General features: G+C 33.1%; 1 protein-coding gene across 4 annotated transcripts in view; it reads right to left on the bottom strand.

Annotated features, from left to right (window-relative positions):
• Dync2h1 (dynein cytoplasmic 2 heavy chain 1) overlaps positions 1-20,800 on the bottom strand; it is a 329,197-nt gene that overhangs the window by 52,499 nt on the left and 255,898 nt on the right. For all 4 annotated transcript variants that reach the window (XM_005329090.4, XM_078046934.1, XM_005329089.4 and 1 more), the window contains one exon: positions 19,244-19,360. In XM_005329090.4, the coding sequence (XP_005329147.1) occupies positions 19,244-19,360 (117 nt within the window). The remainder of the gene's footprint in view (positions 1-19,243; positions 19,361-20,800) is intronic.

Raw genomic sequence — 20,800 nt, 5'->3', positions numbered from 1 at the left:
AAACAATTATGTAATTTATGGAGTTTTAGATGTTTTGGGAATGCATAAAGAAACCTCTAAGCACAACTGAGTAATGCTTTTATCCAATGGAGGTATACAAAATATAGTATTATATATCATGATTTGCCTCAACTTAGGGGGAAAAAAATAAAAAGAAAATTGGACAAGATGAAGAGGAAGAAATGATCAATTTTAAAGATATTCTTAGTTTAAGAAAATAAGAAATTACCACTCCTGTTAACTTTATTTTAGTACTCTAGGTTTTCATTTCTCTTCAGTGCATTTTTTTGAAATTAAGCTCTTATGAGTTAAATCTGACAGATAACCCAAATTTACTTACCAATGTGGACAAAGAAATCTAGTTACTGGTTCAACTCTTGTTCAGGAAAAAAAATAAAAGATTGTCATCTCTTTTTTTATCTCAATAAATTCTATTGAGAGACATAATTCTATTGACATAAAGCATGTGAAACAAATACCAGGGAAGGCTACATGAAATGAGATGTTAAATGGTGTATCTGATAATTTAAAATATCACAATATGTGAATTTTTAACAATGTAACAATAAAAAATTATATAACATATTACTTTCCTAAAAAAGATATGGTCACTAGCATAGACACTAAAAATTAAAGATACAGTTTTAACCTTCAAATATGAAAGTCTAAATTATATCTTGTCTATCATATCTAATAAAATATCTTGAATATGATTAATGTCATAAACACTACCAGAGCTTGCTATACCAAAGCTTTAAAGAAATAAAGATAACATTTAATCCATGAAGAGTCTGTATGTTTTACAAAATATGTTCACTTCTATTTATTAGAAATACCCAGCACCTCTGTGAACATTGATTTTGCTTTTGAAATATTTTTGTCTCTTTTTACTCCATGTTCACATTACCACAATATTTAAAATCCCCTCTACCTTTAGGCTTCTAACAGCTTCTTAACCTAATCCACATCATCAATTTACCTTTATGAAACATGAACCTTTTCATATCACCTCTCCACCTCATTGGTTTTATTATAACACTACTGCCTAAAAGATAGTGTAACTACTCCAGTATGACATTAAGCCCTCTCTAATAAGATCCTAAAAATTTTTTCTATAGTTAGATTAAAATAATAATCAGGGCAGACTTCTCCTTCTCCCTGGAATAACATTCTATTGATTTTTTTCCTTCTAGAGAATTCTTTAATATGTAACCTTCAAAAAGGAGTCTTTGTTGACTTTCCTCTCAGATTAGTCACTCACCAGGGCTCCCAAAGAACTGTAATACCTGTACTTTTGTTTGTTATTATAATCTTCATCATAATTTCTAATGTAAATCACTAACACCTGGTATAGTGACTATTACATAGCAATCCTTCAACTCATATTTGATAATGAATGAAGGAAGAAATGAGTGAAGGGAAGAGGTTATTACTTTTTTTTCCTTCATGATAAAGTTAAGAATGAAAGTCCAGAACCACTTAATAGGAAAAGATTAGAATCTGGACCACTGCCTGTTCTTTTCATCAAACATTCATTTATTTTCTTTGTGTAAGTACAACTTTTCTTTTAATTTGAGCTAGCAATTAACCATAACCTGATAAAAATGAAAACTCTAAAACTAGAAGAACAGTTCTTTCAATTATCTATTTGCATAAAATTTGAAGTTCTCCCCAAATTAGAGAATTCACAATTAAGTGCCATACTTTATCTTCTCTAGTTTCAAACACAACTTTTATGAAGATTATGTTAAAACTTGGCACTACAGAAACATTAAGAGGAAAATGAGTAATAGTTGAGAAGGCTGTTGAAGGAAGACTTTAGCTGGCCTTTATTGGTACTGCAGATCAGGGAGATTCTGGGAGAAAGAAAGATTATTAGAAAGTCCCCACAGACAGGTCTACTATGGTTTGTTCACATAGCACTGAAATCTGTTTTACTTTGGAAGATGCTATGAAGTCAAGTTGAGAGAGGGGGAAAAAGGTTTTCTTCTGGAAAATTACTTTGCTAATAATATAAAGGATGATGCAGAGAAGGTATTTACCATAAGCAGAATGAAATTTGGAATTTTCTGCAATAATTCATATGAGAAAAAGCAGAAACCTAAATCATGGTAATGGTACTGGGAAGGAAATGGGAAAGAGAATAAAACCCAAAACATTATAGCAGGATGAACTGCAAGATATTTGAAAGATTTGGCTATTAAGAACTTAAGATAATGATATAATATTTATATTACAAATAAATAAAATCTCAAAAAGTGGACTGACTTTTGAACAAAATTATCTGCCATACTTCTGAATTCCATATTTGACAAAGAGAAACTAAACCCAGAAGATGGGGTACAACAAGAACAGAAAACATTTGGGAGACAGGTATTTGGTTAGTCGAAGGATGGATGGATATGGTAACTGTCAGAGGTAGAGCCAGTGAGGCTACAGAGATATTTAGGTTGCAAACTCTTCTTTTTACTTTGCCTTGAATAAATCATCATCAATCATGCCACTACTTCTGGGCTTAAAAAAAATCAATATCAAGCACTGGACATAGGTAGCAGGGTACCTGATATCTCATAGCATGTAGTTCAGCTAGGTATCAGGTACAGGAACAAAGACTGTTTCTGTTCTGTTTAATACTCCAAATAAAAAGAAAAACAACAACAACAATAAAAAATACCTCCAAAATCTATACCTATACGTATTACAATGAAATTTATGATAGTAGACAGAATATTCTAAAGGAAAAAAAGTCAGTTACAAAGAAATAAAAATCAGATTACAGACTTCTTCAATAAGAAGACTAATAAGTAATATTTTCTAAGAGTTGAAGGAAAAGAATTCGAAGCTAAAAATGGATCTACATTTATTTATACAGTCAATTAGCTAAATGTAAAATTGAAATAAAAATCTTACACAAAGAGCAACATTTAAAAATAATGCTTTAGAAATGCTTTTAAATTAGAGGTTACTACTGCTAAGCCAGGCACCATGTATTCTTTCATTTCAATGAGATGCAAATTTCACAACACTGAGAAAGTAATTAATAGAGTCACATACTATTTATTTCCCCCACTACAAGGAAGGCCTGGTTATATTTATTTGCCCTCTGTAGAAAATCAAAACCTGAATTAACAAAGCAGTCCTAGCCATCACAGTGGCCTAAGAATCTATTCCACTCCTAAGGGCTAAACCCCATTAGCTGATTTTGAGTGAGTTAATCTCTCCCTAAACAAATAGTAAAGCCCAGTTCTTAATTACAGAAAAGGCAGCCAATCCTATAATGAAAGAACTTTACATATTTATTATTCAGTCTCACAAGGAAATTTTTTTAAAAATCAAAGTGATTTCAGCCTACTTTATTAAAGATTAATGTTCATAAAGCTCATAAATATAGTATGGGCTACTGTCTAGGTAAAATTGATTTGGGAAGCAGCAGGGTAAGATCAGATTGGAGATTTAGAAAGAATGCTTAGGATTACTGAAATCGACCACTTAAAAAAATTGGATCATATATTTTTAAAGTTTGTGTTAATTACTAATGAAGTTAGAACTTTCTGGGTTGTGTGTCCTTTACAGTTAAAGAACAGGGAACTCTACTGTCATATATATCTAAAAAAACAAAAAACTTTTTTAAAAGAAAAGAATAGGAAAGAATTAGCTTCACTTTGTGAGAATGAAAAAAGGAGAAAAAAGTCCTATCATAGGGTTAAATGCTATGTGTAAGAATGTAAGAAACCCATCCCCTCCTCTCCGAAGGGCACCAAGCCGATGGGTGCCAAAGTCAAAAGTTTTCTCGACCAATCCCCGAGGGACACAGTGTCCACTGGCTCGTTCCTGAGTTACCCAGCCAATCAGTACCCGCCATGTCGCCCAAACAATCCTTCTTAAGCAGAAGCTTGTAGGCTCAGGCTGCTGTTCTCTTCCTCTCCTTTTCTTCCCCTTGGGCATCCCCCATCTGCCCAATAAAATCTCTTGGTTGAATTTCCATCCTGAGTGAGTCACTGCTATATAGGGTTAATTTACTAAAAACAGAATAGTAAATTTCTGCACTTGAGAGTGTCAGAGACTTACATATCTTAGTATCTGTGCCCAGTGCCACCATAAACATGAGCATATGGAGCATATTATCAATGACACATATCAAGATGTGTCATTGATAATAAAATAGAATGCTGAGCTCAAGTAGACCTTCCCAATACCTTGATGTTGTTACTATCCAAAGGTAAATGAAATATTATTTTTCCAAAAATAATAGTGTAACAGCAATGAAGCTGACATTGAATGAATCATATGTGCCAAGGCACTGCCATGACTATTTCAATGTTAATGGAAATATTAACAAGAATTATTCCCACACCAAAATTTTATAGTTCTAACTATTATAACAGTAAAATGAGCAAAGCAATATGGTAGCTGTGTAAGATCCTCTGATCTCCCTGCAGGTAAAATACAGAAAAAATTTAAATACCCTCTAGCATCAGTATAATTTAGTTGTTTGCTTTTAGGTAAGTTTAAAAATCACTAATTTTGAAGGTCACACAGCTATACAATATGTTAGATTCCTACTAGTTTTTCAGCTTTGTAGATAAAACCTGTGATCCTTTACTAAAAAAGGACTATGCCTCCCTGAGCATGCAGCCCTTGTTCATCATTTAAGGAATATCTGAAACTAGCATAAAATTGACTTAACCAAAACTTCTCAATCTCTCTCCTTGCCCTTGAAGATTGAGAACACCACAATAAAATATTTCAAGATCTATAGGAGCATCATGATCAATAGATTATCAATCACCATGTTTTAAAACATCCATTTCAGACCAAGAAGGAGAAACAATTAGTAGTCATTAATCATTTCCTATCCCCCCCCCCCCCCCCGCATGTTGAGAGCCACAGCCAAAGGGGCCCTAGCAAACTTTCAGACTGCCAGCTGATGATTGGCCCACAGCGGCCCCAGCAACTTCTAGCTGATTGGCTCCTCTGCAGTGATGCTCATTGGGCTGTTTCCCTGCCCTTTCAGACTATGGAGCTGCTTATTGGGGGACTTTTTTGGCTCCACCCACACGACCCAGCCAATCGGCCTCAAGAGCAGGAGGAGTGGGGGAGGTTGAGAGGCTTGTGGGAAGTAGGTGGTGGCAGTTGGGCTCTGAAGGTTTTCCTGAGGAGCTGTTTTGTTTGGCGTATGTGGTTCTAAAAATAAAGTTCGTTTCTTTTGACAAGTGGCTCCTGAATTGTGCCCAGCCAGACTGTGGCATCCCCATATTTCCTTCTTGCCTAAAGATATCTAAAATGGAACATTAAACTTGTGCTAAATTAAGATGGCCTCTCAGGGTGCTTCTAGTCCACCATCTTGGTTTTACCAATTTACCAAATAAATCTTTTCAACTCCCTAACAAGTTTTCCTTGATTCATTAGCCCCCTTTCCAAGAGGCAAGTAAACATATTTAGGTTTAGTAAGTAATGCAGGCATATAGAGTAGAACAGGTATTCATACACCAAACTAGCTTCAGAAGCATTTAGGAAGTCAAGTAGAGACCATAGTGCCTGCTTTTATATTTTAAAAAATGAAAAAGAATTACTGAAGAAGGCATGCAGGAAGGAGTTGCCTACACCACTCTCCCACAACTCCAAACAGCCAAACCTGAAAGAAGATACCTCCTGCAGAGGAGAGAAAGAAGAAATTTAGTTCAAGCCTTAGACCTGAAACCCACTACCAGGCCAGCCATTGTTAAATTCAGTGCTAGGTAGAACCTGTTAACTTCTATTGACAGGCCCATTCCTATGGAATGAGCAAATAGAACTTCATTAGGCCAAGCAGTTCACAAATTCCAATATTCCTCCTGCAACCACAGGTACCTAAGTGAGGAACAAGACTCCACCCACTGGGGAGTAGGGCACAAAAGGTTCTGTCTTGGAGCCAAATGCCAGACCTGCCATGGTGAGATTTAATACCCAATAGAGATCCAATACCCAATACTCAGCATAGGCCAGAGCTCACTGATAGAAACTCTATACTTGCCCCAGCATCAGGCAGAAACCTGTGAACCTGTGGGCCATATGTCATCTCTAGCCTTGGTGTGGGCCTGAAACACAACTGTCCTCTTTCCAAGACTACAGTTCCTAAGCACAGTAGTGAGCAAAGTAAACACAAGACTTTGTTCTGGAACTTGGTGCTGGGCTGGTGAAACTAACATGAGAAGATCCTAATGATTCCCATCCCCAGGTCTGTCTGCAGATGGAGTCTCTTTAATAGCTCCCATGCTAGGAGAAGACAAGTGGCCTTAGTCTATCAGACTTACATTTCAGTTACTTAGTATTCCCTACCCCTGTTTAAAGCAGTCTTGGGTCAGGTATCCACCTAAACAATAGAGAGCCCATAGAAATGCAGACCTTGGTTCTAACTCAGTGTTGGATGGGTCTTCACAGACTGTTGGCTCACGTTATGACACAGCTTGGCAGCACTGATGGCCACAGGCATGACTTAGGAACCTGGTGCTGGTCTAGTATCCCCCATAACTCTCCATAGGCTGGTAACTATGGACAAGGCATCTGGGCCTACCCCAGCTCCAAAGAAAGGCTTGTAGGGACAGATTATTCTTTATAAGCACTCTCCTGACTTATTCTGAACAATATACCAACAGTGTATAGGGGACTAAACCTGGGCTTAGGTGACCTCTTTTAATACTGAAACAGCGGTAATACCGCAATAACTATCTGGACCCAGATGCCATATAGTGCTGAAACAGAGGAAGTGACTATAGGCAGAGAGAAAATGAATAGCATGCATAGCATTTCTAGAAAGACAAACACAAAGCCAGATTCAAAAGACTAGAATAAATATCTAATTCTTCAATACCCAGAGGATGTTAAATGCCAAAAAACATCAAGAGTTTAAGAAATCATGACCTCACCTAATAATCAAAATAAGGTACCAGAAATTGACCAGAAAGTAATTACTATGGAAGAATTCTCAGAGACTTTAAAACAGCTGTTTTAAGAAAAGTGAGCTTAAAAAAAAAAGGAAAGAAAAACATTTTAATACTCTTAACAGAAATTTAACAAGGAGATGCAAGAATTAAAAAATATCAAACAAATCCTTGAGCTGAAAAATAAAGTGGAATATTTAAAACACAATAGAAGGCATCAGTGTGGTAGATGAAACAGGAAAACAAGATAGGCATCTGAAAATACACAGAGCTGAAAAAAGAAAAATTACTCTCAGAGGATTGTGGGACAGTATTGAGAGGCAAATATTCAGGTTCTTGGGGTCCAAGAACGATTTGAGAATGTCAAAGGGTTAGAAAGCTTATTCAAAGAAACAATAACAAAAAAATTCCTAGAGAAGGATATAAATATCCAGATACAGGAAGGTCAAAGGTCACCAGTCAAATTTAATTCAACCAAAGCCACTGTAAGACATCTTATAATCAAACATCCAAAAGTGAAAGATTTTTGAGCCTACAAGGGAAGAGAAATAATACAGAAGGGTGTTCCAGTTCACCTAATCACAGACTTCTTAGCAGAAATCTTACTGGTCAGTAGAGAATGGTCAGATTTTTATAGTACTGAACAACAACAATAATATATCAGTCAACTGAGAATACTGTAACTGGAAAGGTTATCTTTTAGAAATGAAGATTATAATATTTCCAGAAAAAAAACAGCTAAGAGAATATATCTCTACTAGATCTCTTCTGGAAGAAATGCTAAAGGAATTTCTTCAAATAAAGACATTATTGAGTAAGAAGAAAACATGGGAACATAAAAAACTCACCGGTAAAGAAGATAAGGATGCTCTAATATTGTAAGTATGTTACATAAACCATTCATTAATTTTCAGTACTAAGACTAAAATAATTTAAGTTAAAACAATAACAACTACGTTAATATGTTAAGAGGGAAAATAGATCAATTGAAATATCAAATATTTAAAATATAATGGAGTACAAATATAATTTTAGTATATTTTCTCTTGTTCTTTGTTTTTTTCTCTTTATGATCATGCTATATTTCTATCCTCTCTCACTAGCTTTGTATAACCAAAGGATGCCTTTCCTAAGCCTCAAGGTAACCACAATGCAAATATCTGTGATAAGCACACACAAAAAACCAAGGAACAAAAAACCAACTACTAAAGTAAATAACCAACAAATAAAACCATTAAGAAACAAAGAACTAAATTAACTGTAAATGGGTATAGTAAGGCCTTACTTATTGATAGTAAGACCTTGAATTCAAATGGATCATCAAGTAAAAGACACAGAGAGACTGAATGGATGAATAAAGACCACCTAATTATATATAATTTTCAAGAAACTCTCTTCACTTCTCAGGACATAGAAAGACTGAAAGATTGAAATAAGATATTCCATCCAAATGGAATCTAAAAGAAAACAGGAGAAGCCATACTTACGTCAGATAAAATAGACTTTGAATGAAAACCAGTAAAAAGAAGGTCACTGTAAAATTATAAAGACGTCAATTCAGCAAGAGGAAATAATTCACAGTATGTATCCAAATACATAAAGTAAATATTAATAGACCTAAAATGAGAGAGAGAATCTAATACAGTAGTAGTGGGGGATTTTAAAAACCCACTTTCAGCAATAGATAGGTCATTCACATGGGAAATCAATAAAGAAACAGAATTATATTGCATCCTAGACCCAATGGACCAAAGAGATATCTACAGAATACTCACCCAATAGCTGTCAAATATACATTTTCTAATCAGCATATGAAATATTCTCCAGCTTGGTTCATAAGTCTACAAAACAAGTCTAAACAAATTTAAATAACTAAAATTTTATCAAGTATCTTTCCTGACCACAATACAATAAAACTAGAATTCAATAATAATAAAAAGTGAAAATTATACAAATATAAAAAAATTAAACATTATTTTTGGATCAAAGAAGAAAATAAGAAGGAAGTTAAATTTCTTAAAACAAATGAAAACGGAGACTAACATATCCAAACATATGGAATGCAGCAAAAATAGAACTAAGCAGTAGGTTACATCAAAAAAGTATATCTCAAATAACCTATCCCTATATCTATGAAACTAGACAAACATGAAGGAACTAAATGCAAAATTATTAGAACAACTAAAAATCAGAGCAGAAATAAATTATATGAAGATCAAAAACAGTGCAAAAGATCAACAAAACAAAGAGTCTTTCAAAAAGATAAAACAAAATAGACAAATCCTTAACTAGTCTAAGAGAGACAAGACTCAGATGAAAAGAAGACATTACAACTGATACCTCAAAATTAAAAAGTATCATTAGAGATTAATATGAACAACTATATGTCTACAAATTTGATAACCTAGAAGAAATTGACACATTCCTACATTCTTACAACTAAGTGAGACTGAATCATGAAACAAATAGAAAACCTAACCAGACCAATAACAAGCAAGAGGATGAATCAGTAATAGTCTCCCATCGAAGAAAAGCCCCAAAACAAAGGACTACCTTGCTGAATTCTACTAAACATTTAAAGAAGACCGATGCCAATTCTCCTTAAGTTATTCCAAAGAAACAGAAATGGAAGGAATTCTTCCAAACACATTCTACAAGATCAGCAAATAACCTGGTAACAAACCAGATAAGGGCAAGACAAAAAGAGAAAACTATAGCCTAATATCCTTAATGGACACAGATGCAAAAAGTTCTCAACAAAATACTAGCAAACTGAATCCAATAGTACATAAAAAAGATTATGCAGTAGGATCAAGTGGGATTCTCTCCAGGAATATAGGATGGTTCACCATATGCAAATCAATAAGTCTGTTACACCACATTAACAGGACAAAGGACAAAAACTATATTATCATCTTGATAGATTCAGAAAAAGAATTTGATAAAATTCAACATTCCTTCATTATAAAGATACTGACAAATTAGGCACACAAGGAATACATCTCAACATAATAAGTCACAATAGTTAACGTTATACAAAATGGGGAAAAGTTGAAAGATTTCTAAGATCTGGAACAAGATAAAAATGTCTAAATGTCTACTTTCAACCAACATGTTATGCTGCTGAACAACCTAGCCAGAACAATCAGGCAAGAGAAAGACAGAAAGAAAGAAAGGACATCCAAATTGGAAGCCAAACTGTCACTATTTTCACCAAAACTATTAAAACTAATGAATAAATTCATTAAAGATGTAGGACACAATATTAAGATACAAAAATCAGTGATGCTGCTATATGCCAATAATGAATTATCTAAAATAAAAATTGTAGAAAGCTATTCCCTTTACTAAAACTACAAAATATGTGGGTGTTTATACAAATATGCAAAACACATATACCTAAGAATAAATGTAACTAAGGACTTGAAAGATCTTTATAAATAAAATTATAAAACATTTCATTATAAAGAAAACTGAAGAGGACACCAAAAAAGAGGAAAAACCCGCCTGTATTCATAGATTGAAAGAATCAATATTGTTAAAATGTCCATACTACCCAAAGTAATCAATTAATACAATGCAATCTCCGTGAAAACACTAAGACATTCTTCCCAGAATTAGAAAAAAATAATCCTAAAATTTATATGGAACCAAATTGTCAAAATTATCTTGAGTAAACGAACAGGAGGCATTATAATACCTGACTTCAAAACATACTACAAAGCTACACCAGGGTATTTCACAAAGCATGATACTGGCAATAAAAACACACAGAGACCAATGGAACAAAATAGAGTGTCTAAATTGGTATTTATAGCCAACTGATTTTTGACAAAGGTGCTAAAAGCATAATTTGGATAAAAGTACCTGGAAAACTAGAAATCCACATGCAAAAGAGTGAAACTAAATTTTTATCATTCACTAGTTACAAATATCAACTCAAAACTAATTAAAGACTCAAATATAATATGTGAAATTACAAAACATCTAGAAGGAAATAATTCAGGACAATAGAATGGGCAAGGATTTTTTGAACAAGACCCCAAAAGCACAAGGAAAAAGCAAAAGCAAAAAGGTATAAATGGGATTACTTATAGACTAAAAAGCTTCCAATGGCAAAGAAACAAACAGAACCAAGAGATAACCTAGAGAATGAGAGAAAATATTTGAACCATTTTACAAGGAGATAATTTCTAGAACATATAAGTAACTCCTGAATATAAGTAGCAACACAATCTGATTGAAAATGTGCAAGAGTCTTAAGTAGGTATTTGCCAAAAGACGACATACGAAAATAACCAGCAGATATATGCTCAACACCATCAATACACAGGAAAATGAAAAACAAAACCACAATGAGGTTATCACCTCATCCCAGCAAGACTATTATCAAAAAGACTAAAAATAACAAGTGCTGGTGAGGATGTGGAGAAAAGTAAACTCATGTACACTGTTGATAGGAATGTAGTTAGTATAACCATTATGAAAAACATATGAAGGTTTCCCAAATATTAAAACTAAAACTTTGATATGATTTATTTATCCCACTAATTGGTAATATATCCAAGTAACTAAAATTAGTGTGTCAAAGAGACATCTATGCTCCCATGTTCATTACAATTGTACTCACAGTATCCAAGAAATGGAACTAATTTAAGTGTTCATCAATGGATGAATAAATAAAGAAAATGTGGTACACACATATACAGTAGAAAACTATTCAACCATAAAAAAACAGGATGAAATCCTGTCATTTGCAATAACATAAATGGTAATGGAGAACATTAAGTGCTCAGCCATAAAGAATGAAATTATGGCATTTGCTGGTAAATTTATGGAAATGGAGAATATCATCCTAAGTGAAATTAAGCCAAACTCAAGAACTCAAAAGTTGAATGTTTTCTCATATGCAGAAGCAAGAGCAAAATAAAGGAAAAAAGATTAGAAGGATAGGATATAATAAATGTAAAGGAAGATCAATAATGTAAAGAAGATTAAGAGGTAGAGTGGAGGGACCGTAAGGTCAAGCAATGCAGAATTTATTATTTAAAAAATCTTATGTGCATATATAAATATACCACAGGGATTTTAACCTTTATGCATAAAGAAAAAGAACCAATCAAATATAAATAAGTAGACAAGCCTAAGGAAGTCTGGTAGAGGAAAGAGAACAGGGGAGAGGAGGAAGGACGAGGGAGAAAAGGGAGAAGGAAAAGGGGGATCACAAATTGAAACCACATTCTATACCTGTCTGAGTTTGTCAGGATGAATCCAACAATTATGTATAATTATAAAGCTCTAATCAAGAAAATATCAAGGAAAAAACCTGGATTTCTATTTCCTTAATATGAAAATGTAAGTGTCCTATTATTCTGACTCACAAAAATGATTTTAAAAACTTATCAAAATTATATATCAAAAATTATTTAAAATTTCCTCTCTAAATCTATTGAGTTAGTGAAAAAATGACAAGACTAAAAATTTTTCTAACAATTATAGTCGCTGCAATCACATTTAAAGAAAACTCAAGTCTGATCAGTCTAGACACAACCCCACTCAGACATATACAAGTGTGTTGGAATAACTTTCAGTTTACAGCTAGCAGCTAGCAGCTATGAGTAGCTCGGAGTGCTTGAAGAATCTACACTTCGTCAGGCCTGATAGAAATGCCTGCAGGATGGGATGCTCTGCTCCAGCAAGCCGTTAGTGAAACCATATCCTTAGCTGCCAAGCCAGGAAACTGATAGCCAGGAGCTTCAACATAGAACTCACCAACTCCTGTGTGTTGATTCTACGTCTCTACCATCCCACAACAAGGTAGCCGAGCAACTAATTGACCAGAACCACAGCATACGTGTATTATAAAATATTGTGCATTTAAACACAATAGAAAAACACTAAAATAATGCTTATCTAGAACTCATGTTACTTATTCATTAAAAGTAATGATCATTATACTTCCTAGAGAATTAATTTAAAACTCTTCTGTTCCTCTGCAGTTGAAAACTCCCTTATTGTATAATTTAATTAGATTTTTGAAGTGACCCAACATATTAATCTAGGCTTGGATCTGTATAGAAATGTGTTCTTTTACCTAATTAGGATAAGCATCTTTGTTAATTACATCTTTAAGATAAACACTAGAAAAAATCATGCTACTCCTCTAGATTCATTATTTAGTTAACAAAGAGATATTAAATTTCCAGAATATAGAAAGACTCTATAACAATTCCACCCCAATATTATCTTTTAGATGTGAATTAACAATAGTTAATATTTGTAGGGTATTTAACATATGGTAGGCACAGTTCTAAGTGCTTTCTTTACAAGTATTAACTCTAGTTGTTATAACAATCTATTTTCTCTATTTCACAGAGCCAGGAACTAGGCAAAGAGCTAATTATCATGTGCAAAGTGGAATTTTAGACTAGGTAGTACAGTTCATTAGTCCATGCTTTACAAATTTAGACTTAATGGTAAAAATAATTTATTTCTGCTCTACTTTACTAACTTTTGTATTTTATCTGACCACTATGATTTTTAAATGAATAATGATAAATTATACTAAACTAAAAATTATATTATAAGTATGTGTGTGGAGGAGATACTGAGGATTCAACCCAGGGTCACTCTATCTCTGAGTTATACCCCTAGATCATTTTTATTTTGAGATAGGGTCTTGCAAAGTTGTTGAGGCTGGACTTGAACTTATGATCCTTCAAAGTTTATTTTATAAGTGAAGTTTGATTTCAGTCTCCGTACTTCTTGTCTCATTCATTTTCTAGTGTTTCATTTCAAAATAGAGTTCTTCCAGGACCTCCTTGCTTTGAGGGTCTGGATTGAGAAATCAGCTAAGATTTGAGTGGGTTTCCCCTTATATATTATCTGACACTTCTCTCTCAGAACAGCCTTTAAACATCTTAACCTTATTCTGTATATTAGGCATTTTTGGTGTGGGTCTGTTGTAATTTTGTACATTTTGGTGTCCTGTAAGGCTCTTATATTTGATTTTTCATTTCATTTTTCAGGTTTGGGAAATTTCTGATATTATTTCATTGAAAAGATTTTCATTCCTTTGGTTTGTATCTTCACACCTTCCTCTATCCTGATAAGTATTAAAGTGGTCCTTTCATGTTATCACATAATTCTCGGAAGTTCTGTTAATGGTTTCTTACTATCTTCTCTGTGTAGTCAACTTGATTTTCAAGACTATACATTTGACTTTGTTGCCTACGGGTCTGACTTCCAAGTAGTTTATTCTGTTGGTTGTACTTTCCATTGAACTTTTAATTTTTTTTTATCCCTTCATTTTGAGGATTTCTGCTTGATTTATTTTCATAATCTTTTTTTTTAAAGAAAGAGAAAGGGGGGGAGGGAGAGAGAGAGAATTTTTAATATTTATTTTTTTAATTTTTGGTGGACACAACATCTTTATTTTATTTTTATGTGGTGCTGAGGATTGAATCCAGCACCCCGCGCACACCAGGTGAGTTCGTTACCGCTTGAGCCACATCCCTAGCCCAAATAATCTCTCTTTATTGAAGTTTACTTTCACCTCCTGAAATTTATCTCTGATTTCACTCCTTATATTTTATATCCAGAAAAATTAAGCTTCAGATTTGAAGATGAAATAAAAGCCTTTCATGATAAACAAAAGTTAAAATAATTTGCAACTAGAAATTCTGCACTATAGAACATTCTCAGCAAAATATTCCATGAGGAGGAAATGAAAAAAAAAAGTGAAAACCAGCAAAAGGAGGAATTACAATTACACTAAAGAAAAGTCTATCAGAGGAGAAATAAAATCAAATTAAAAACTAGAAATAAATCCAAATGACTGGGAATACAAATCACATCTCAATAATAACCTTGAACATTAATGACCTAATCTCACCAATCAAAATATACAGAGAGGCAGATTGGATTTTTTAAAAAAAAAAAACCAACAATATGCTGTCTCCAAGAGACTTATCTCACAAAGACATTCACAGAATAAAGGTGAAATGATGAGAAAAAACATCATTCACGAGGATAGTGTAAATAAGCAGGGGTTTCTATCCTCATATAAGACAGAGTGGACTCTAAGCGAATGTTAATGAGAAGGGACAAAGAAGGACATTTCATACTGCCTAAAGGAATTATACATCAACAAGATATAACAATCCTAACTATCTATGCCCCAAACAATAGAGCATCTACATACATCAAACCAACCTTTCTCGATTTCAAGAATCAAATAGACCACACACAATACTATGTCTCTGTCACCAATGGATAGTTCCTCCAATCAAAAACTAAGTAAAGAAGCTATAGAAGTAAAAAATACAATTGATAATTCAGATTTAACAGACATACATAGAATATTTCATCCATCAATAACTAAATACACTTTCTTCTCAGCAGCACATGAATCCTTCCCTAATATAGACCATGTTATGTAAGCTATCACAAATGTTGACATACAATTGTAATATTACCTTAATATATTTTAGCATCTGTAGGCTTATTTTGATAGCTTCCTTTCCATTGATATTAACTTTTGTGTTCTTTGTTTTTTCTTGAGTAGACTTGTTTATTTTTTTAATCAAATTTTAGCTGTATTATTTCTCCTCTACTAATATAATTCTGCTTCTACTCTTATTTTTCCTTATTACTTTCCAAATTACTACATAATTTGAAAATAATTTGTTATTCTAGCTTCACTTTGATACAAGTACTTTAAGTTAGGAATGTTCACCTGAGTACTGTTTTTAACCCAGAAATCCTGATATTTTAAGCTTTTTTTTTTTAAATCACTTAGTTCAAAGCACTTTTTATTTATTTTTCTTGTGCTTTCTTCCTTGACTTCTGATAGTTATAGGTGTGTCATTTAATTTTGAAATAGTTGACATGGGGGTAAGGTCATTGGTTTCTAATGTAATAAATCATACATAAAACACAATCTGCATGATTTCAAATTTTAAAAAGTAATGGAAATGCTTTTTATACTGATTGCATTGGTTATATACATGTCAAAACTGATCAAATTGCAAACTTCAAATATGTGCATTTTATTGTAGTTCAATTTTATCTCAATAAAGGTGTGGAAAAAAAGAAGTTTATCTTGGGAATGAATTTATAATCTTTTTCATTTTGTAATTCTTTAACTTCTGTGTAGCTTCATATGAAGAAAAAAACTATTAAATTGGAATGGTAACTATTCAAGTGGTATCTAAAGAGAGCCTTCTTGTAATAAGAAAAAGTGCAAATAGAGCAAAATTGATCTTTTTTACATACACCATTTTTGTGAACTCACACATTAAATATTTCATGAGCTGCTTCTGAACAAGGTAATAGTTTCCTCATTTTTATTACCACAAAATTTGAAAATATGAAAAGCTATGGATACAAAGTGGTATTTCTGATAAAATAGGGAGGATTATCATCATCATCATTAAAAATATTATTAAAATATTATTATTAATATATTATTATTATTTAAAAATAATAATATTATTATTTAAAAATAATAATATTATTATTAAAAAACCACTTCAACAGAGAGGAAGGTAAGTCTATGTAGAGGGAAATATAAGAATAAAAATCTGAAAAAGAGCCTGGTCTTTTAAAAATAAAGAAACAAAATAGCAACAAAAACACTGGACATATGGTACAAAGAGGACCAAAAGAAGACAGTCAACCTGACTGGGATGAGACCACCAATGTTCATGCTAAATATGTGACCCTTTGTTTTATTTCTAAGTAATCAAAAGAGCTTTCAAAAAGATGCATTAGATGATCCAGAAAGAAAATTAAGAGGAATGTGGAGGATAAACTGAAAAGCGGTGGCTCCCAGATTTCTCAAAGGACACATGTCTAGTTCAGTAGAAACAATAGAAGCCAAAGTAGTCAAACATCAATGGGTACAAAAAATTACTCAAATCTACTTTTATCCTTCCCTTCAATATTTTGTTTTAGCTTGCAATTCTTACCACTTGAGAATGACTACTCATGTGGAAAGTCTACTGACCTCTTCCATGGTATTTCCCCGCAAAATAAAATTTTTCAGCAACATACACTATAATCTGTGCTTCTGCACACATGTTTACCACAATGTTTTTTTGATATTGTACTCCACCCTTTTCCTCTGTATGTAGGACTAGTGTAGTGAGGGGGTACGTCCTGTCCTGACATAAATCAAACAACAGAAGATGAATAATAGGTTATTATCTATATTCAAAATGAGGGTTTGTGCAAAGGCAGAGAATTTGAGTCACAATTCTTGGGCTGGGTTTTAGAAGGCAAATAATTTACATTTGAAATCCTATTCATGGTCTTCTTTGTGTTAAAAAAAATTCTCAGAATTACAAAGGTGGTATATATGTGTGTTAACAGTAGGCTAGGATGGGACAGCAATAAAATCAGATAAAAGAAGCAGGTAGTGGGGGATAGTAGGGGATAGGAAAGGTAGCAGAATACAACAATTACTAATTGGGCATTATGTAAAATTGTGGATGTGTAACCTATGTGATTCTGCAATCTGCATTTGGGGTAAAATTGGGAGTTCATAACCCACTTCAATCTAATGTATGAAATATGATATGTCAAGAGCTTTGTAATGTTGTGAACAACCAATAAAAAAATAAAAAATTAAAAAAAAAAAAAGAAGCAGGTAGAGCAAAGAAGACTAAACTAATCATCCCACAAAACTTCACACAATGGACAATTTAGAAAGTTATGAAAAGCAGGCTGTGCCTTGCTCCTAGTTTCTCCATGATGTATAGAATGGCAAGTTTCTGTGCCTAAAACCAAGTTACTCCATTTTGTAAAGCAGTAGTTTGCCATAAGCTACTCCATTTTGAGTAAAAGTGTAAAGGTAGAATGACTCTATAACTCGTTTGCACAAGTAAACAACCACTATCTGCCCAGCACAACCATAAGACACAGATTGACAAATAACTTACACATGCTAACTTATCAAGCTCAATCAAGGAGTACTTAGACACAAACTGAAACTGCCATCAGTCTGTCCAGACTCTCTGCTTTGACAACTGCAGAAGTAGTCCCTTAAAAACCTTATCTGATTATCTACAGTAACTCTGATTTTGCATTCATCTCTCCATCAATGCTTATAGCCCAGTACAGCTGTCTTAACCCTTTACCTTTTTGGACTCACTGTCTCTCCCTCCCGCCCCTCTGAAGTTTGATATGTGTTGAGTGAACTTGTGATTGCCCAGCTTATGACTATCAGATAACCTGTGAGTATTCTATGAACTGCCACCACTAAAATTTATGTAGCCTGTGAATTTATTATTATCCAATAAATTCTAACATGATGGAAAGACACAAATGTGTTTGGTCTATGTTAATGACATAACTCACTAACCACAGAAGTGCCACAATTTCCAAGAATATAGTCCAAAGAGAAGTGACTTAGTTAAAAAAAAAAAAAATCACACACTAATTTGGGCTGCTCCTTGCAAAATCTCATTACTGTATACTTGTGAAAAATAGATATAAAAGTTGTTTTTAAATGTCAGATCTAATATGTGGTTAAAAACAACAAGGCCAACAACAAGGCCAGGGCAAATTCAGATATGGAAATAGAAAAAACTTAAAGGAAGTAAGGCAACAAAGCTATGCAGGAGTCTTCAATCTCACCTAAACTCGGAAAATTGGAACAAACAATTTACTTATATTTCAGGAAGAAGAAAAATTTCCATAGATATCTATTTATTGTATATTAGATCTGTAACATGTAACATTAGTTCTTTGAAATAATCAGGATAACTTTTACCATTAGTTTGCTATTTAAAAAGAAGTACATAATTATTTAAATCATTCAATTACCATCTTATTTTTTTACTTACAGACAGAAAATAACATATTATTCTCAGAAAAAAATAGCCATTTATATAATATGTATATACATAATTTATATATATGGATGTATATGTTTATGCATTTCAAGTATTGCATAAACCTGGAAAATAAAAAATTCAGTTACTTTTTTTTTTTTTTTAATGATTTGGAACTGGGCTTAGAAACTGTAAAAAGAAGCTAAGTCCTGAAATAAATATTACCAACTATTAACACAAGAAATGAAATGTTAAAGGATAGGACTGAAAACCTGTATGAATTTGGTTACAAAAGATGGAATAAATACTATTAACTAGAATATGAACTGATATGAAGAAAGATCAAAGGCATCACTTGAGAGGAATATGTGAAATGTTATCCTTACAGTATTTGGGCAGAAGAGGAGAGCACAGGTTTAGGAAGCTGGGAAAAAAGGATGTGCAAAAAAATAAAAGAAAAAATAATCAGAATATTCCATTACTAACCTGGTTTAGTTTCTTCCACAGATTGAGGACAGGAGAAAGTTCATTAGACCAGATTTCTCTATCAAATTTGCAACCAGCTGTTACTGATCTGCCCAGGATCCTCAGCTGTGAAATAACCTGAATGAAAAAAAAAATTAGTAGCAATAAATAGAAATAATTGCAACAGAAAAAAAACAATACAAGCACAAAACCAAGCATATTTATTTTATAAAAATGATCGAATATGTTGTAAGCAGGTTTTAAAACTATTATCTCTGTACAATTGGCTTCATATTTTACTGATTTTATTTTTAGTAGTTAAAAAAATGTAAAGTGAAGGGAAACCAGTATAAAATTATAATTGTAATTTCTCTTATTTGCAAAGCTGCTACTTTATGCAGAAAGATCTCATTATCCATTATTAATAACCTGAGCTTTATTAGCTAATTTTAAAAAATCTGTCTTTTTTATTAAGTTTCATGGTTTCCAAAATGCCAACATGTTTTTTTTTTAAATATAAAATGATAGGAAAGATAGTAAATACCATAGTAAACACTATATAAAATGGTAAACCAATTTTAAGTAATTACTGGTTGGTAAAAATTATTCATAAATCTAAGATCTAATGCCCTACTAATTTTAGGTTGCCATTTCAATGTTTCATCTACACACAGGGCTCCAATGAAAGATGTATAGTTCAATTAATTAAAATGAAGAAAGGTAAATAATTATTCCTTATTTTGGATTTTTGGTTCCATATTTACTATTATCAGCTTCTCTATCATTCTCATTACAAGCAATTAACACAGTGGCTTTTTCTAAAATAGAATTAAATAGCTCCCATTTTAAGAGCATTTATTAACCTCCTTATTCATTTGTTAAAAATTATCTGAAATATTACCAAGTATGCTAAATCCTAGATCACAGATAGTGTAGTGTATGAAAGAAAGAAAGAAAGAAAGGAGAGAAAGAAAGGAAGAAAGAAAAGAAAAAATTGCTGATTGTTCTTTATAATATTTTAATTAAATATTAAAATTCCTACTACCCGGTCCACCACTTTGACACCCAGCTTGGCACTTAGCACTCAGAGCTTGGCAAGAGATTGACCCCAGAAAGAGCAGTATCCAAGAGCAAAAGAAGTGGCGAAGGATAAGCTCCCCATCCCACAAGTGGAACCCTGGGGAGATTCCTGGGGTACAGTCTCCCAACACAGATTGGCATCTACTGGGCTCTAGAGATGCATTGTTAATTCAACACCACCAGGCAATTCACCATGCATAAAGCACATGGAACCTCACTAAACCTAAGCCCCATTCCCAGAAATTCCACCTTGGGAACTCCTTTAACAGAATCCAGCAAACACCCTGGAAGTGGAGCTAACAGATTATCCCATTCCATCCCACACCACTCTACCAAGAAGGGAAGTTAAGAAGTCTTAAACCCCAATTTGCAACTCAGTAAGCAACACAATGAAAAAGAAGAACTCAACAGCCCATGGCTCACACTCCCACACTCATTCATACCTTAAAAATAAATGAAAAGAAAATCACTTGAGCACAGATAAAAAACATGTATTCT

Source organism: Ictidomys tridecemlineatus, chromosome 4, assembly GCF_052094955.1.
Source record: "Ictidomys tridecemlineatus isolate mIctTri1 chromosome 4, mIctTri1.hap1, whole genome shotgun sequence".
NCBI lineage: Eukaryota > Metazoa > Chordata > Mammalia > Rodentia > Sciuridae > Ictidomys > Ictidomys tridecemlineatus.
This window is presented reverse-complemented; position numbering and strand designations above follow the sequence as displayed.